At 47.3% G+C, this 15,532-nt stretch overlaps 1 protein-coding gene across 1 annotated transcript in view; it reads right to left on the reverse strand.

Annotated features, from left to right (window-relative positions):
* The window catches only part of TTC16 (tetratricopeptide repeat domain 16), a gene marked incomplete at both ends in the record, with an annotated part of 32,660 nt that overhangs the window by 8,916 nt on the left and 8,212 nt on the right, over positions 1–15,532 (reverse strand). Inside the window, 5 exons of the mRNA XM_082264253.1 lie at positions 928–1,069; positions 3,441–3,703; positions 5,928–6,142; positions 9,935–10,064; positions 15,310–15,410. Coding sequence (XP_082120379.1) covers positions 928–1,069; positions 3,441–3,703; positions 5,928–6,142; positions 9,935–10,064; positions 15,310–15,410 — 851 coding nt within the window. The remainder of the gene's footprint in view (positions 1–927; positions 1,070–3,440; positions 3,704–5,927; positions 6,143–9,934; positions 10,065–15,309; positions 15,411–15,532) is intronic.

A 15,532-nucleotide genomic window follows, 5' to 3' on the forward strand; every position in this document is an offset into this window, starting at 1 on the left:
GTGTGGAGAGAACGCTTACTGCACGCTCCCAGCACAGAGACTGACCTGTCAAAGATGGGACCAGCTCCTGATCATGTGACCACTAGGGCAGCCAGTCCCAGTGGTCACATGATCACTGATCCTCCCCCCCCTCAGGTGTTCAGAATATTTTAAATCAGGGGTGGGTGTAACGTTAAAAAACCATACCCTGTGAAGAAACCATACCCCTCGTCACTTCCGGTCTGAAACAGCAGAGCAGCGCAGCAGTGCGCATGCTCAGAGCCCCGCAGACGTGATTGAACAAGAAAGAAGTTAGCAAGTGCGCATGCTCGGAGGGTATGATATGTTAACGGCACTAATACTTGCGGCGGTAACATTAAAACAGTTCTGCTGCAACATCAATCATCTCCTCTCCTCTCCCTGTCACTTCCCTGATCTCCCCTAATAAATATAAAAGCGGCGGCGGGTGTATCTGTGCTCCGTGATCCGCTTTTATATTTATTAACGGAGATCAGGGAAGTAACAGGGGAAGGAGCGGACATGAGGCATGATGCAGGGGAGCTGTTATAATGTAAGCGCCGCAAGTTAAAGTACCGTGAGAAATCCATACCCTCCGGAAGTGACGAGGGTATGGTTTTCTCACGGGTATGGTTTTTTCACGGAACAGTGGGCAACCTGCGGCCCTCCCGCTGTTGTGGAACTACATGTCCCATGAGGCATTGCAAGACTGACAGGTAAATTCATGACTTACAGAGGCATGAGTCTGATGGGATGGGTAGTTCTGCAACAGCTAGAGGGTGGCAGGTTGCCACCCGTTTTAAAGGGACACCGGGGTGGGCATGAAGAGGTTAACATTGAAAGTCCTGACAATAAAACACAAAGACAGGAAATAAATATAAAACTGATATATGGTCTGATTTAACTCATATATAATTTACCACCGCCCACCTCATGTGATGAGCCTGCAACCCCAGATCATCCAGGAGTTTAGCTATACGAGTCCTCACACTCCAATCTCCATCATCCAACTCAAACGCCTGCTGGTAATCCGCAAGGGCAAAGGTCACCTCCCCCAGCTGGAGAAAGCAATCTGTTGGAAACAAAATGGAAAAAAAAGTATTAATAATTGATGATAATGATTAAATAATTGGTTTGGATATCTATTAATAAAAAAAAAAAAAAAAGGTACAGATGTCTTTTTAATTTAGGAAGACATCCTGAAATTAGAAAACTCATACCATATTATATAGATACAGTATATAAATACATACATTTTTTTTATATATATACATATACATATATATATACACACATATATATATACATATATATACACATATATATACACATATATATACATATATATATACATATATATATATATATATATACACATATACACATATATATATATATATACATATACATATACATATACATATACATATACATATATATATATATATATATATATATACATATATACATATACATACATACATACATACATACATACATATATATATATACACATACATATACACACACACACATATACACACACACACACACGCTGTAAAATAATTTTGCAGCACTAAAAAAATGATCCAGCAATTAATCATATTATTATATTATAATTATTTTTCTTTAATAATCTATTAAATAATAATTGAGCCACTTCAGGCATCTCTTCCCTTTATAGCTATGGTGCAGATCGCACTGGCAGAAAGCTACCAATTCTTGCTGCTGGGAATGGCGGCTCTGTGTGGATACCATGTACTGGCTAAGCGGCCGCTGCCATCCGCACTCAGTTGTCAACCCCAGCAGCCAGAATCTGTAGCTTCCTGCCACTGGGATTTGCACCAAGGTTAAACACCTGTGCAAATGTAGCCTAAATCACAGACCTGCACTACAGGAGAGATGAAGATGTATCTGGGCTCAAGTCCTGAATGTCTTCCATTGAACGCATGAGATACCTTCTCTCCCCAACTGAGTCAAAGTGATCCCTCTCTGGCCAACTGAGTCAAAGGGATCCCTCTCTGGCCAACTGAGTCAAAGGGATCCCTCTCTGGCCAACTGAGTCAAAGGGATCCCTCTCTGACCAACTGAGTCAAAGGGATCCCTCTCTGGCCAACTGAGTCAAAGGGATCCCTCTCTGGCCAACTGAGTCAAAGGGATCCCTCTCTGGCCAACTGAGTCAAAGGGATCCCTCTCTGGCCAACTGAGTCAAAGGGATCCCTCTCTGGCCAACTGAGTCAAAGGGATCCCTCTCTGGCCAACTGAGTCAAAGGGATCCCTCTCTGGCCAACTGAGTCAAAGGGATCCCTCTCTGGCCAACTGAGTCAAAGGGATCCCTCTCTGGCCAACTGAGTCAAAGGGATCCCTCTCTGGCCAACTGAGTCAAAGGGATGCCTCTCTGGCCAACTGAGTCAAAGGGATGCCTCTCTGGCCAACTGAGTCAAAGGGATCCCTCTCTGGCCAACTGAGTCAAAGGGATCCCTCTCTGGCCAACTGAGTCAAAGGGATCCCTCTCTGGCCAACTGAGTCAAAGGGATCTCTCTCTGGCCAAATGAGTCAAAGGGATCCCTCTCTGGCCAACTGAGTCAAAGGGATCCCTCTCTGGCCAACTGAGTCAAAGGGATCTCTCTCTGGCCAAATGAGTCAAAGGGATCCCTCTCTGGCCAAATGAGTCAAAGGGATCCCTCTCTGGCCAACTGAGTCAAAGGGATCCCTCTCTGGCCAACTGAGTCAAAGGGATCCCTCTCTGGCCAACTGAGTCAAAGGGATCCCTCTCTGGCCAACTGAGTCAAAGGGATCCCTCTCTGGCCAACTGAGTCAAAGTGATCCCTCTCTGGCCAACTGAGTCAAAGTGATCCCTCTCTGGCCAACTGAGTCAAAGGGACCCCTCTCTGGCCAACTGAGTGAAAGGGATCCCTCTCTGCCCAACTGTGTCAAAGTGATCCCTCTCTGCCCAACTGTGTCAAAGTGATCCATCTTTGGCCAAAAGACCTGATGACTACTGGTGAAGCAACAGGTCTCACCAGACAACGCTGGATTCACTGGGCGTGTACGTATGTTTTTTTTTAGGACAACCAGCTGCACAGGTAAGGGGGGTGGGGGGAGTGATGTTCCACTTTAAATATCACTTTATATCAGTGGTTGTCAACTTATGAGCTATAGGGGGCCTCAGCTGCTGCCCCTGACATCACCAAAGGGCCGCAAGTTGGGCTCCAGGGCTATATATTGAGACAGGTCAAGATTCTCTTAATGCAATCTTGTAAACTTACTGACAGGTTCACTTTAACTCTATTATAACCATCATATGCCATATATTCCTTGTCAATACCAATATCATATCCGTACCAACTACACAGATTATTGGTCATTGGAAGGGCATCATTGAAGCACCCTAGGGGCACCGAACTTTAAATGCAGCCCTGTAACTATAACTGGTCACTTACCTCCTCGGTTAATGTAAAGTTCTTTCTTATTTTTTTCCCCTTTCAGAGCTTTGTTCAGTAGCAGCACGCCATCCTGGTAGAACCCTTTCATGTAACAATGTACAGCAAAGTCATTGTAGGTGAGTATAAGCTGGGTCTCGGCCTCCGTATGAAGCTGCATGTCTTGGAAGTCCGGTCCTCCCTCTGTATTACAAAGCTGCATGGCCCGCACAAAGTCATCCACCGCTGGGCTGAAATCCTTCATCTTCCTGTACACTATGCCCCTGACAGGTGAGATATGGAATATAAGAAAACAAAAACTATTAGTGAAATTTTACTATTTTGTGCGTTGTTATTCTCACTTTTATTAAAAGAACTCCTAAAAAGGACCTGCACTGTGGAAGCTGTGCACCAAAGTAAAGCAAAGGGCATAGGGCTAGTTACCTGTATTGCCTATGATCTTCCTGCAGCTGTTTTTGACTCCATTACTGACTATGCCTCGTTATGAGGAGGGCAGCTATCTTGGTAAAGGAAGAGCTTTGTTTCCTAATGTCAGTGCTGCCGCCTGATGACTACTGAGGTAATGATCAAGCAGCACCAGGAAAGATGCAGAAATCCCAGATCCACAGAATGAATCTGTGACGGAACCGACCCACACTGTACTTTAGTGCTTCCGTCAGTATACCGCTTCCTCCAGTCTTGAATATAGATATCAGATATTATAGTCGCCTATTGCAACCAAGAACTAGGCAGAACTTGTTTTAGCTGCAAATCTGGAACTCTTATTATTGAACAAGAATACAGACTTTTTATACACTTGAGAAGTATGTCAGTGACCACCCAAATATTTATCCAAAACATCACACAATGGTTTAGATAATGAGGTAGGGCTGACTCATGGCTAATCCCGCTCTAGCAACTACTAGCTGACAATGATATAATTAACATGCTAATTAACTCAGCACATAAACCAGCCTAGGTGGAGTACACAGAATGCTAGCAGGCACAACAATACAAACAGTGATCTCCCCCCTCCTCAGTCTATTAGGCAAAAAAACTATAGCAGGAGTCCTACTTACAATAAACACATTATGGCAGGGGACCCCAGTGGTTTGAGCGGGTTACATTAACATCTACAGTCATTTTCTGGTTTGAGGCATAGAGGCCCCAAATGGATATGGAACCTCCAGTTCCCAGAGTCTGTGTCTTGGGGAGACCTGGACAAGAATCCAAAGTTGCATTACTACCAGGCTCCCCCCAGCATACACCTCACAAAGAGTAGTGTTCTCCTAAAAGCCAGGGCCCATAGTCAGTAGGCAAGAGGCTAGCTTGCAGTCCCCTCCAAAAGTCTCTCTCCCAGGTGAGTCTATCACAGAATTAATCAAAAGCAGGGAGATCCTTGCACTGCAGGTCCTCAGGTACAGCTTCCTCACCAGCGAGAACAGTGATTATCACAGATCCACGGAATGGATAAAGTAGAAGCAGGGACATTCTTGCACTGCAGGCCCTCAGGTACAGCTTCCTCTCCAGCAAGGAGAGCAGGGAGCAGCACATCAGTAACATTACCAAATCTTCTGAGACTAAAGTAGCCCCTAGATTCTTGCACTGGAGGCCCTCAGGTACAGCTTCCTCTCCAGCAAGGAGAACGGGGATTATCTTAGCTTTCCATGGGGGCACCCGTGCATGCTCACTCCCGAGCCACCCTGTCTGCGTCTACTGATACAGACTGGGGAGCTCAGCCCCACCCCCTGGTCCCATATTATAGCATTTGATTGACAGCAGCGGGAGTTATTATTGTCAATCTGCCCAATGAGAAGGGAGACAGAGGCGAGAGCAGTAGCTCTCGTGCACGTCGCTTGATTGGATCGGAGTCAGGTAAGAAAAACGGGGGAACTGCAGCACAGAAGGTTTTTCACCTTAGGGCTTTAGAACCACTTTAACAGTCAGAGGCTGCAGTGCCTTAGATCAGTGGTCCTCAACCCTGGCCTACAGGGCCCACTAACAGGCCAGGTTTGCAAGATAACTGAAATACATCCCAGGTGATATAATTTGCTGCTCAGTGATTGCAGTACTCTAGTCTGCATCTCCCCAAGGTAATACTTAAAATCTGGCCTGTTAGTGGGCCCTGAGGACCGGAGTTGAGGACCACTGCCTTAGATGATCTCACACTGCAGACATCTAGCTATGAGGCTGTAGGCACAGGTAGTGCATTGCTATTTTTAAGGAAAAATTAAGACAAAATTAACATTTTTCAGGGTACTGCTTAGGAATCAAATGTAGATTTTACCAATAAGATAGCAAATCCTTACTTTTTCAATTTGGCAAGGCACACTCTGAGGGAGCCACCACGAATACCAGAGGAATGAATTGGGACCCGGTGCACATGCAAAGTACGAATGGTAGCGCTCTACCTTAGGGTAATAATTTAGATTATGTGCACAATACTTTCCTTTGAATGCACTTTGCATTAGGATTTGCACTAAAGCTCTATAGATGTAAAGAAAGTACCGGAAGATGTGATATCTGGCTGCAGATGGGTTGTTCTCTATGGCATAAGAAATCTTCTTCAAGGCATCCTGTTGCTGCCCCTGTATGGCAAAATTCACAGCTTTATCCATGGCCTCTTCTGCTTTGACCGCCAGCTTGTCTTTCATTTTGATGGCTTCCTGGTGCTGTGGGTCCAGTAACAGAGCCCTCTGTGTATCCTGATAGGTCAGCGTGGTCTGGAAGTCACAGGATTATTTATTTATTAACCAGGCATTTATAATGCACTGACAATCTGTGCAGTACTTTGCTAAGGTCCCTATCAATGATGAGCATAGGTGGGTTCAGATATTAGTCCAGACCTTATCCTCCTCTTTTCAGGACCCCCGTCTGCGCTCCTGGCTCCTCCCACCCACCGAGTGCCCGGAATACCTAACCGCTTGCTGTGGGGACACTCGTGAGTGCTCACTCCCGAGTCGGCTCTGTGTCTCCATTGGGCACACAGAGCATGGTCTGGCCCTCTCCTGCCTTTTAGTGGCTCTGATTGAAAGCAGCAGAAGCCAATGGCTCCTGCTGTTGTATCCAAGCCAGTGAGGAGGAAGAAAGCGGAGATAGCTTCTGTTCTCGTGCAAATCACAGGATCGAGATGTGGCTCAGGAAATTATAAGGAGGGATGTAGGGGAGAGGGGGGAGCTGCATGGAGAAGGCTTTTTAATGATGAGCTGAGAGCTCAGGTGGGTTCAGAAATGAGTCCAGACCTGATGTCAAAGCCAACAGCCGACCACAAGAGGAATTACCTGCCCTTAGCTGCACGTATACATGTCCCTTATGTACATGTGGCTGTGAGGTGGGGAATACCTCCGCTGCCTATGATTGGTCCCTGTGTCACACATGCTAGGGCCAATGTAAACAGGAGCCAGCTAAACAATCAGGATGTCTTCGGGAGGACATTGGAATTCCCATAAGAAACCCATGCACACACACAGAGAATATACAAACTCCATGCAGATAGGATCCCGGCTGGGAATCAAACCAAGGAACCCAGTGTTGTACCACAAAAGTGCTATCTACTAACTTACTGTCTAAGGTTTCAAAACAACTGGAGGATCTACTTAAAGAGGAGTTATGCCTCCCCCCCAAAATTGAAAAGTCAGCAGCTACACACACTGTAGCTGCTGACCTTTAATTTTAGGACACTTATCTGTCTTGGATTCCAGCGATATTTCCATCAGCTGTCGGGTGCTGCCACCGCCATTGCCAGTAAGGGAACCCAGCAGTGAAGCCTTGCGGCTACACAGCCGGTCCCCATTGCAGGCTGCGCTCTCTTGCTGGCTGGCAGCAGGGGAAGGAGGAGGGGGGGGGGGCGGAACTGCTGACGTACCTCTCCGTGTCAAAGTCCGACAGAAGTGGGAACAGGGTACCTGTCAAGAACAGGTACCTGCTCCCCCCCCCCCCCCCCGAAAGGTGCCAAATGGAACCCGGGAATCAGATAAGCGCAAGTTCCACTTTCAAGTGGGAGGCTACTTTAAAGTGGTTGTAAAGGCATAACATTTTTTTTTTTTTTTTTAAGGCAGAAGAGTTAGTAGATAGCACTTTTGTCTTACAAGTCTGGGTTCCTTGGTTTGATTCCCAGCCGGGATCCTATCTGCATGGAGTTTGTGTATTCTCTCTGTGGCTGCGTGGGTTTAATATGGGAATTCCAATGTCCTCCCGAAAACATTCTGATGGATTAATTGGCTGCTGTTTAAATTGGCCCTAGCATGTGTGTGACACAGGGATCAATCATAGGCGGTGGAGGTATTTCCCACCTCACAGCCACATATAAATAAGGGACATGTCTGCGTGCAGCTAAGAGGCAGGTAATGCCTCCTGTGGTAGGCTGTTGGCTTTGACATCTTCCCGGTGGGATAGCTCAGGCAGGTCTGGACTATTGTCTGAACCCACCTGAGCTCATCATTAAAAAGCCTTCTCCATGCTCATATTGAGCATTGTGTTGAAATTGTTACTGTAATGCACATTCGTTAATAAAAATAAAAAAAAGCCTTCTCCATGCAACCCCCCCCCCCCCCTCCATCCTGCCTTATCCCGATACCTGAGCCCCATCCCGATCCTGTGATTTACACGAGAACAGAAGCTATCTCTGCTTTCTCCCTCCTCACTGGCTCAGATACAACAGAAGAAGCCATTGGCTCCTGCTGCTGTCAATCAGAGCCTCTAAGGCAGGAGAGGGCCAAACCATGCTCTGGGTGCCCAATAGACACACACAGCCAGCTCACGAGCGAGCATTTAAGAGTGTCCCCACTGCAAGCTATGCCGGGCACTCGGTGGGTGGGAGGAGCCAGGAGCGCGGATGGGGGACCTAAAAAAAAGGAGGATAAGGACTGCTCTGTGCAAAACTATTACACAGAACTGGTAACTAGAACATATGATTGTTATTTTAGGCAGCATTTACAATCACTCTAATGCTAAACATCAGGCAAATCTAAAAAAAGACACAAAAATGCATGCAGCTGCGGAATCATTAATGCATTATTAACCCCTTCCTGCCTCCCAGCCCTTTAAGAGCTTCTAAATGCTAGGGTCCTGTGATCGCTGTGATTGGCGGTCACATGATGAGAAAGCTCCCGTAAATGCTAGGTGGCTTCTATTTGGGTCATGTGACCGCTGTGATTGGAGGTCACATGATGAGAAAGCTCCCAAGCGCTAGTATACCTCATGAGTCTTCTGGTCCCCGCCGGTGACTGTGCTGGGAGTGCACAAGGGAGCGCACTCTCAGCACACTAAAGTGTTAATCCCCACCCGCCCACAGTAAAAGGTTACAGCCCACCCGCCCAAGAGGCAGCATATATGTGCCACGTCAGCAGGAAGAAGTGAAAAATATTTTTATTTGCAAGCAGAATGTACTAGGATTATTTATTTTTATTATAGGTACTTCTATAGCCACAGCAGGAAGACGTCATATATGACGCAACGTGTCGAGTCATAGTGTGCTGACGTCACCAGCGTTACCTGGAAGGACGGGCAGAGCGATTAGCCGGCTGGCTTGTTCTTTTAAGCGCATATTGTTCTACTAATCTGAAAGTGTATTTCTTTACTTTTAATAAATTATTTAACTGATTCACACTATGGAGCCCCCATTGTTTTCCTACATGATGGCGGTATGGTGACCCCCGGATCTGTGAGCGTGGGATAGGTGCAGATGCATTGGTAAAATATACTGCCTTCCCTCCTCTGGCAGTGGGTACTCCTTCAGGATATCCCCTTTATTTTACCTGTCGGAAGCCCTGCTGTTTGTGAACGCCGACTTACTCCTAGTGGTTGTCTTGGCTCCATTACCTGTGCTTTCTGGTAAGCAGATTCGCATGCGGTGGTGGATCGATGCACTAGCGGTGGATGACTACACAGCACTTATTCATTATATACAATATTGGTGTATTTCACTTTTATCACTATTTGCGGATTGAAGAGGCAGCACTGGGAGCCAATCAGATGTGGTAAATACAGATGTGTAGAAGGAGAAAATCCTCTCCCATCAGGTCATAGAATTTGGCTCTTCTTCCTTCTGACACTTTTTTAAAAGTATTATAAATAAATTAATAATAATAAATAATAAAGCTTTGCATACTTTGGAGTCTAGAAGCAAGCAAAGTAGAACCCACAATTTTAAGCAGTGGATGGCCCATGGTAATGCCATAGTGCAGTGATGGGGAACCTTGGCACCCCAGATGTTGTGGAACTATATTTCCCATGATGATCAACTACACTGCAGAGTGCATGAGCATCATGGGAAATGTAGTTGCACAACATCTGGGGTGCCAAGGTTCACCAACACTGCCCTAGTGCTTCTACAGTATATAAATGGGCCCCTATGTGTCTGTGAAGAATTCCAGCATTGAAGGAAATAGATTAAGGATTGGCTGTACCGGGTGCCATCATAGCTTTAATTTTTCCATTATTACATGATTGCTAGAGCTAGAGGAGCCCCAAAACCAGTGTTTATTTCATAGACAGAGATGTTGTTGAAGAAATACCTTGTTGAGGTGATCATAGAGCCTGGCCCGCACAATGTATAAATCAGGATTGCCGTGTTCCTCTTCCAGCTGCTTATTAATAAGGATGAGGCATTCTGCATATCTTCCCAAAGCAGCCAAGGAGCAGATACTGGTAGGGGGGAAAAATACAGGTTATTTGTAATGCAGGCCAGTAGGGGGCGCTACTATATATATATATATATATCTGACCATGGCACCAATCAAGACACAGATATACCAACAAATCAGTTTTCCTGATTTAAATGGAATCTGCACTGTGAGAACATGGAGGCTGTCATACCTGTCATCTCCTTCATCTCCTAAAAATGCTAATTGCCTGGCTGTCATGGTAATCTGCTACCTTTAGAGCTTTCCGAGTCAGATCCAGCGTGGACTTCACTCTGACTTTTTAATCTGCATGCTTGTTTCCAGCTTAGTGAATTAAAAAGCATTTAAGCCAGAGACAGCCAGGCGACTAGCATTCCATCCATCCTTCCACACCCCCATCCATCCATGTCTCCATCCATCCTTCTACTCCCCCAGCCATCAGTGTCTCCATTCATCCTTCTACTCCCCCATCCATCCATGTTTCCATTTTCCATCCATGTCTCCATCCATCCTTCCACTCCCCCATCCAACCACGTCTCCACCCATTCATGTCTCCCTCCATCCTTCCACTTCCCCATCTATCCATGTCTCCATCCATCCTTCCACTCCCCACCCATTCATCCTTCCACTCCCTTAATCCATCCATGTCTCCATCCATCCTTCCACTCCCCCATCCATCCTTCCACTCCCCCATCCATCCTTCCACTCCCCCATCCATGTCTCCATCCATCCTTCCACTCCCCCATCAATCCATGTCTCCATCCATCCTTCCACTCCTCCATCCATCCATTTCTCCATCCTTCCATCCACTCCCTCATCCGTGTCTCCATCCTTCCATCCACTCCCCCCATCCATCCATGTCTCCATCCATCCTTCCACTCCCCCATCCATCCATGTCTCCATCCATCCTTCCACTCCCCCATCCATCCTTCCACTCCCCCATCCATGTCTCCATCCATCCTTCCACTCCCCCATCCATCCTTCCACTCCCCCATCCATGTCTCCATCCATCCTTCCACTCCCCCATCAATCCATGTCTCCATCCATCCTTCCACTCCTCCATCCATCCATGTCTCCATCTATCCTTCCACTCCCCCATCCATTTCTCCATCCTTCCATCCACTCCCTCATCCGTGTCTCCATCCTTCCATCCACTCCCCAATCCATCCATGTCTCCATCCATCCTTCCACTCCCCCATCCATCCATGTCTCCATCCATCCTTCCACTCCCCATCCATCCATGTCTCCATCCATCCTTCCACTCCCCCATCTATCCATGTCTTCATCCATCCTTCCATTCCCCCTTCCATCCATGTCTCCATCCATCCTTCCACTCCCCCATCCATGTCTCCATCCATCCTTCCACTCCCCCATCCATCCATGTCTCCATCCATCCTTCCACTCCCCCATCCATCCATGTCTCCATCCATCCTTCCACTCCCCCATCAATCCATGTCTCCATCCATCCTTCCACTCCCCCATCAATCCATGTCTCCATCCATCCTTCCACTCCTCCATCCATCCATGTCTCCATCTATCCTTCCACTCCCCCATCCATTTCTCCATCCTTCCATCCACTCCCCCATCCATGTCTCCATCCTTCCATCCACTCCCCCATCCATCCATGTCTCCATCCATCCTTCCACTCCCCCATCCATCCATGTCTCCATCCATCCTTCCACTCCCCATCCATCCATGTCTCCATCCATCCTTCCACTCCCCCATCTATCCATGTCTTCATCCATCCTTCCATTCCCCCTTCCATCCATGTCTCCATCCATCCTTCCACTCCCCCCATCCATCCATGTCTCCATCCATCCTTCCACTCCTCCATCCATCCATGTCTCCATCCATCCTTCCACTCCCCCATCCATCCATGTCTCCATCCATCCTTCCACTCCTCCATCCATCCATGTCTCCATCCATCCTTCCACTCCCCCTTCCATCCATGTCTCCATCCATCCTTCCACTCCCCCCATCCATCCATGTCTCCATCCATCCTTCCACTCCTCCATCCATCCATGTCTCCATCCACCCTTCCACTCCCCCATTCATCCATGTCTCCATCCATCCTTCCACTCCCCCATCCATGTCTCCATCCATCCTTCCACTCCTCCATCCATCCATGTCTCCATCTATCCTTCCACTCCCCCATCCATTTCTCCATCCTTCCATCCACTCCCCCATCCATGTCTCCATCCTTCCATCCACTCCCCCATCCATCCATGTCTTCATCCATCCTTCCATTCCCCCTTCCATCCATGTCTCCATCCATCCTTCCACTCCCCCATCCATCCATGTCTCCATCCATCCTTCCACTCCCCCATCCATCCATGTCTACATCCATCCTTCCACTCCCCCATCCATGTCTCCATCCATCCTTCCACTCCCCCATCCATCCATGTCTCCATCCATCCTTCCACTCCTCCCTCCATCCATGTCTCCATCCATCCTTCCACTCCCCCATCCATCCATGTCTCTATTCATTCTTCCACTACACCATCAAAGCTTCCACTCCTCCATCCATGTTTCCATCCATCCTTCCACTCCCCCATCCATGTATATTGCATGCTATTGGTCTAGGTCATTGACTGGTCAAGGAGGCGGGACCAAGCCCTTTTCAGTAAAAAAAAAAAAAGTGATATTGATGCAGCAGAGGAGAGGAGGGAATTTTGAATTGTGGGTAAAGAGACAGCTGCAGTGCAGCTCTCTTGTTCTTGGGAGGGAGTCAATGGAGGTCCTCCCAGAACATACCTCCAGCACGCCCTCTGGGGGGCGCTCTATGACCGCTGTGTCCTTCGGGCATTACTAATCAAAGGTCAAGGTAAAAAAAAACAATCACAGCGGCCCTTTACAATGTGATCAGCTGTGCCCAATCACAGCTGATCCCATGTAAACAAATTTGCCAGCTATCAGCATTCCTTTCCTCACACACTGTCACTAAGTGAGGAAAGGCGAGCCGATACTCGGCAATGCTGACAGAGCACATTTACACTGATAAACAGCGCACTGATTATGAGTGCAGCCTCATCAGTGCCCATCAGTGCAGCTTATCAATGCCATCTCACCAGTGCCCATCAGTGCAGCCTTACCAGTGTCGCCTCGTCATCAGTGCAGCTTATCAATGCCACCTCCCCAGTGCCCATCAGTGCAGCCTCGCTATTGCCAATCAGTGCAGCCTTGCTATTGCCAATCAGTGCAGCCTCGCTATTGCCAATCAGTGCAGCCTCGCTATTGCCAATCAGTGCAGCCTCGCTATTGCCCATCAGTGCAGCCTCACTATTGCCCATCAGTGCAGCCTCACTATTGCCCATCAGTGCAGCCTCACTATTGCTCATCAGTGCAGCCTCACTATTGCTCATCAGTGCAGCCTCACTATTGCTCATCAGTGCAGCCTCACTATTGCTCATCAGTGCAGCCTCACTATTGCTCATCAGTGCAGCCTCACTATTGCTCATCAGTGCAGCCTCACTAGTGCCCATCAGTACAGCCTCATCAGTGTCTCATCAGTGCAGCTTATCAATGCCACCTCACCAGTGCCCATCAGTGCAGCCTCACCAGTGCCCATCAGTGCATCTTGTCAGTGCCTCCTCATTAGTACAGCTTATCAATGCCACCTCACCAGTGCAGCATAAACAAACAGTGCCCATCAGTGCAGCCTCATCAGTGTCTCCTCATCAGTGCCCATCAGTGCAGCTTATCAATGCCACCTCACCAGTGCCCATCAGTGCAGCATCACTAGAGCCCATCAGTGCAGCCTCACCAGTGCCCATCAGTGCAGCTTATCAATGCCACCTCACCAGTGCCCATCAGTGCAGCATCACTAGAGCCCATCAGTGCAGCCTCACCAGTGCCCATCAGTGCAGCTTATCAATGCCACCTCACCAGTGCCCATCAGTGCAGCCTTACCAGTGCCCACCAGTGAAGGAAAAAAAATACTTATTTGCAGAACAGAAACTTTTTTTTTTTTTCAAAATGTTTGGTCTTTTTCCTTTTCTTTAGCAAAAAGAGTGGTGGTTAACCGCTTGCCGACTGCGCACAGCATATTTACTGCGGCAGTCGGCCCCGGCCAGGCATAGTGACGTAGGTCTACGTCGCTCGCCTGTCACTCCTTCCAGAGCCAATAGCGGGCAGGCGCGCGCCCGCCTCGGCTCGTTCACGGAGGAGTGCGGGAGTGTGACTGGCGGACCCAATGTCCGCCGGTCACACTACGATCGCCGGTACAGCGGGAGAAAGACAGAGCGGCTTGTGTAAACAAGCCGCCTGTCAGTTCTCCCTGTGTAAAAGTGAAGATCAAACAGTTCTACTATGTAGAACTGTTGATCTTTGTTTTTACACTAGTAGACCTGTCCCTGCACAGTTAGAATCACGCCCCTAGGACACACTTAACCCCTCCCTGTCCAATACTGTTAACCCCTTCCCTGCCAGTGTCATTTTTGCAGTAACAGTGCATATATATAGCACTGATTACTGCAGTAATGTCACTGGTACCCCCAAAAGTGTAAAAAATGTCAGTCAAGGGTCCGATCTGTCCGCCGCAATGTCGCAGTACCGCAAAAAAAAATCGCAGATCGCCGCCATTACTCGTTAAAAAAAAAAACACCAAAAATGACAAAAATCTTTCCCTTTGTTAGTAAATGCGATAACTTTTGCGCAAACCAATCAAAATACGCTTTTTGCGATTTTTTTTACCAAACATAGGTAGCGTAAAACAAATTGGCCGAAAATTTTAAAAAATTTTGATTTTTACATTTTTTTTTGGGGGAATTTCATATAAAAAAAAGTGAAAAATATTGTTGTTTTTGCAAAAATTACGCTCTTTTTTTGTTTATAGCGCGTGATCAAAAAATCGCACAGGTGATCAAATACCACCAAAAGAAAGCTCTGTTTGTGGGAAAAAAAGGACGTGAAATTCGTTTAGGTACAGCGTCGCACGACCGCGCGATTGTCCCTTAAAGTCACGCAGTAAAAAAATCGCAAAATAACCCCTGGTCTTTTAGCAGGAAAATCCTCCGGTGGTAAAGTGGTTAAATACCACCAAAAGAAAGCTCTACATGTCTCAGAAATGTATAAATATTTATTGCAAAAAAAATAGAAAAAAGAATGTAATTTGGGTACAGTGTTGCATGACCGTGCAATTGTCATTCAAAGTATGACAGAGCTGAAAGCTGAAAATCAGGCCCGGGCAGGAAGGGGGGGGGGGGAAAGAGCCCGGTATTGAAGTGGTTTAATAACCTTCCATGTACACATAATGTCCATTGCCTCACCTGTGCATGTGATAATGTCTGTTCTGTGGCTGGAGCTCCGCGGCTCGAGTGAAGCACTCCATGGCATCCATAGGACACATCTGCTCCAACAGGCTCTGTCCCTGCAGAGAGACGGCCACACCAGATCAGGGCGGAGGACACAACGACATACAAATACCATTAATACAACAATGCCAGTACAAGTAATAGGAATACCACTGAAGGCATGTTTATACAGAGAGAA

Source organism: Pelophylax lessonae (genome assembly GCF_965119305.1).
Source record: "Pelophylax lessonae genome assembly, chromosome: 7".
In the NCBI taxonomy this organism is placed as follows: Eukaryota; Metazoa; Chordata; class Amphibia; order Anura; family Ranidae; genus Pelophylax; species Pelophylax lessonae.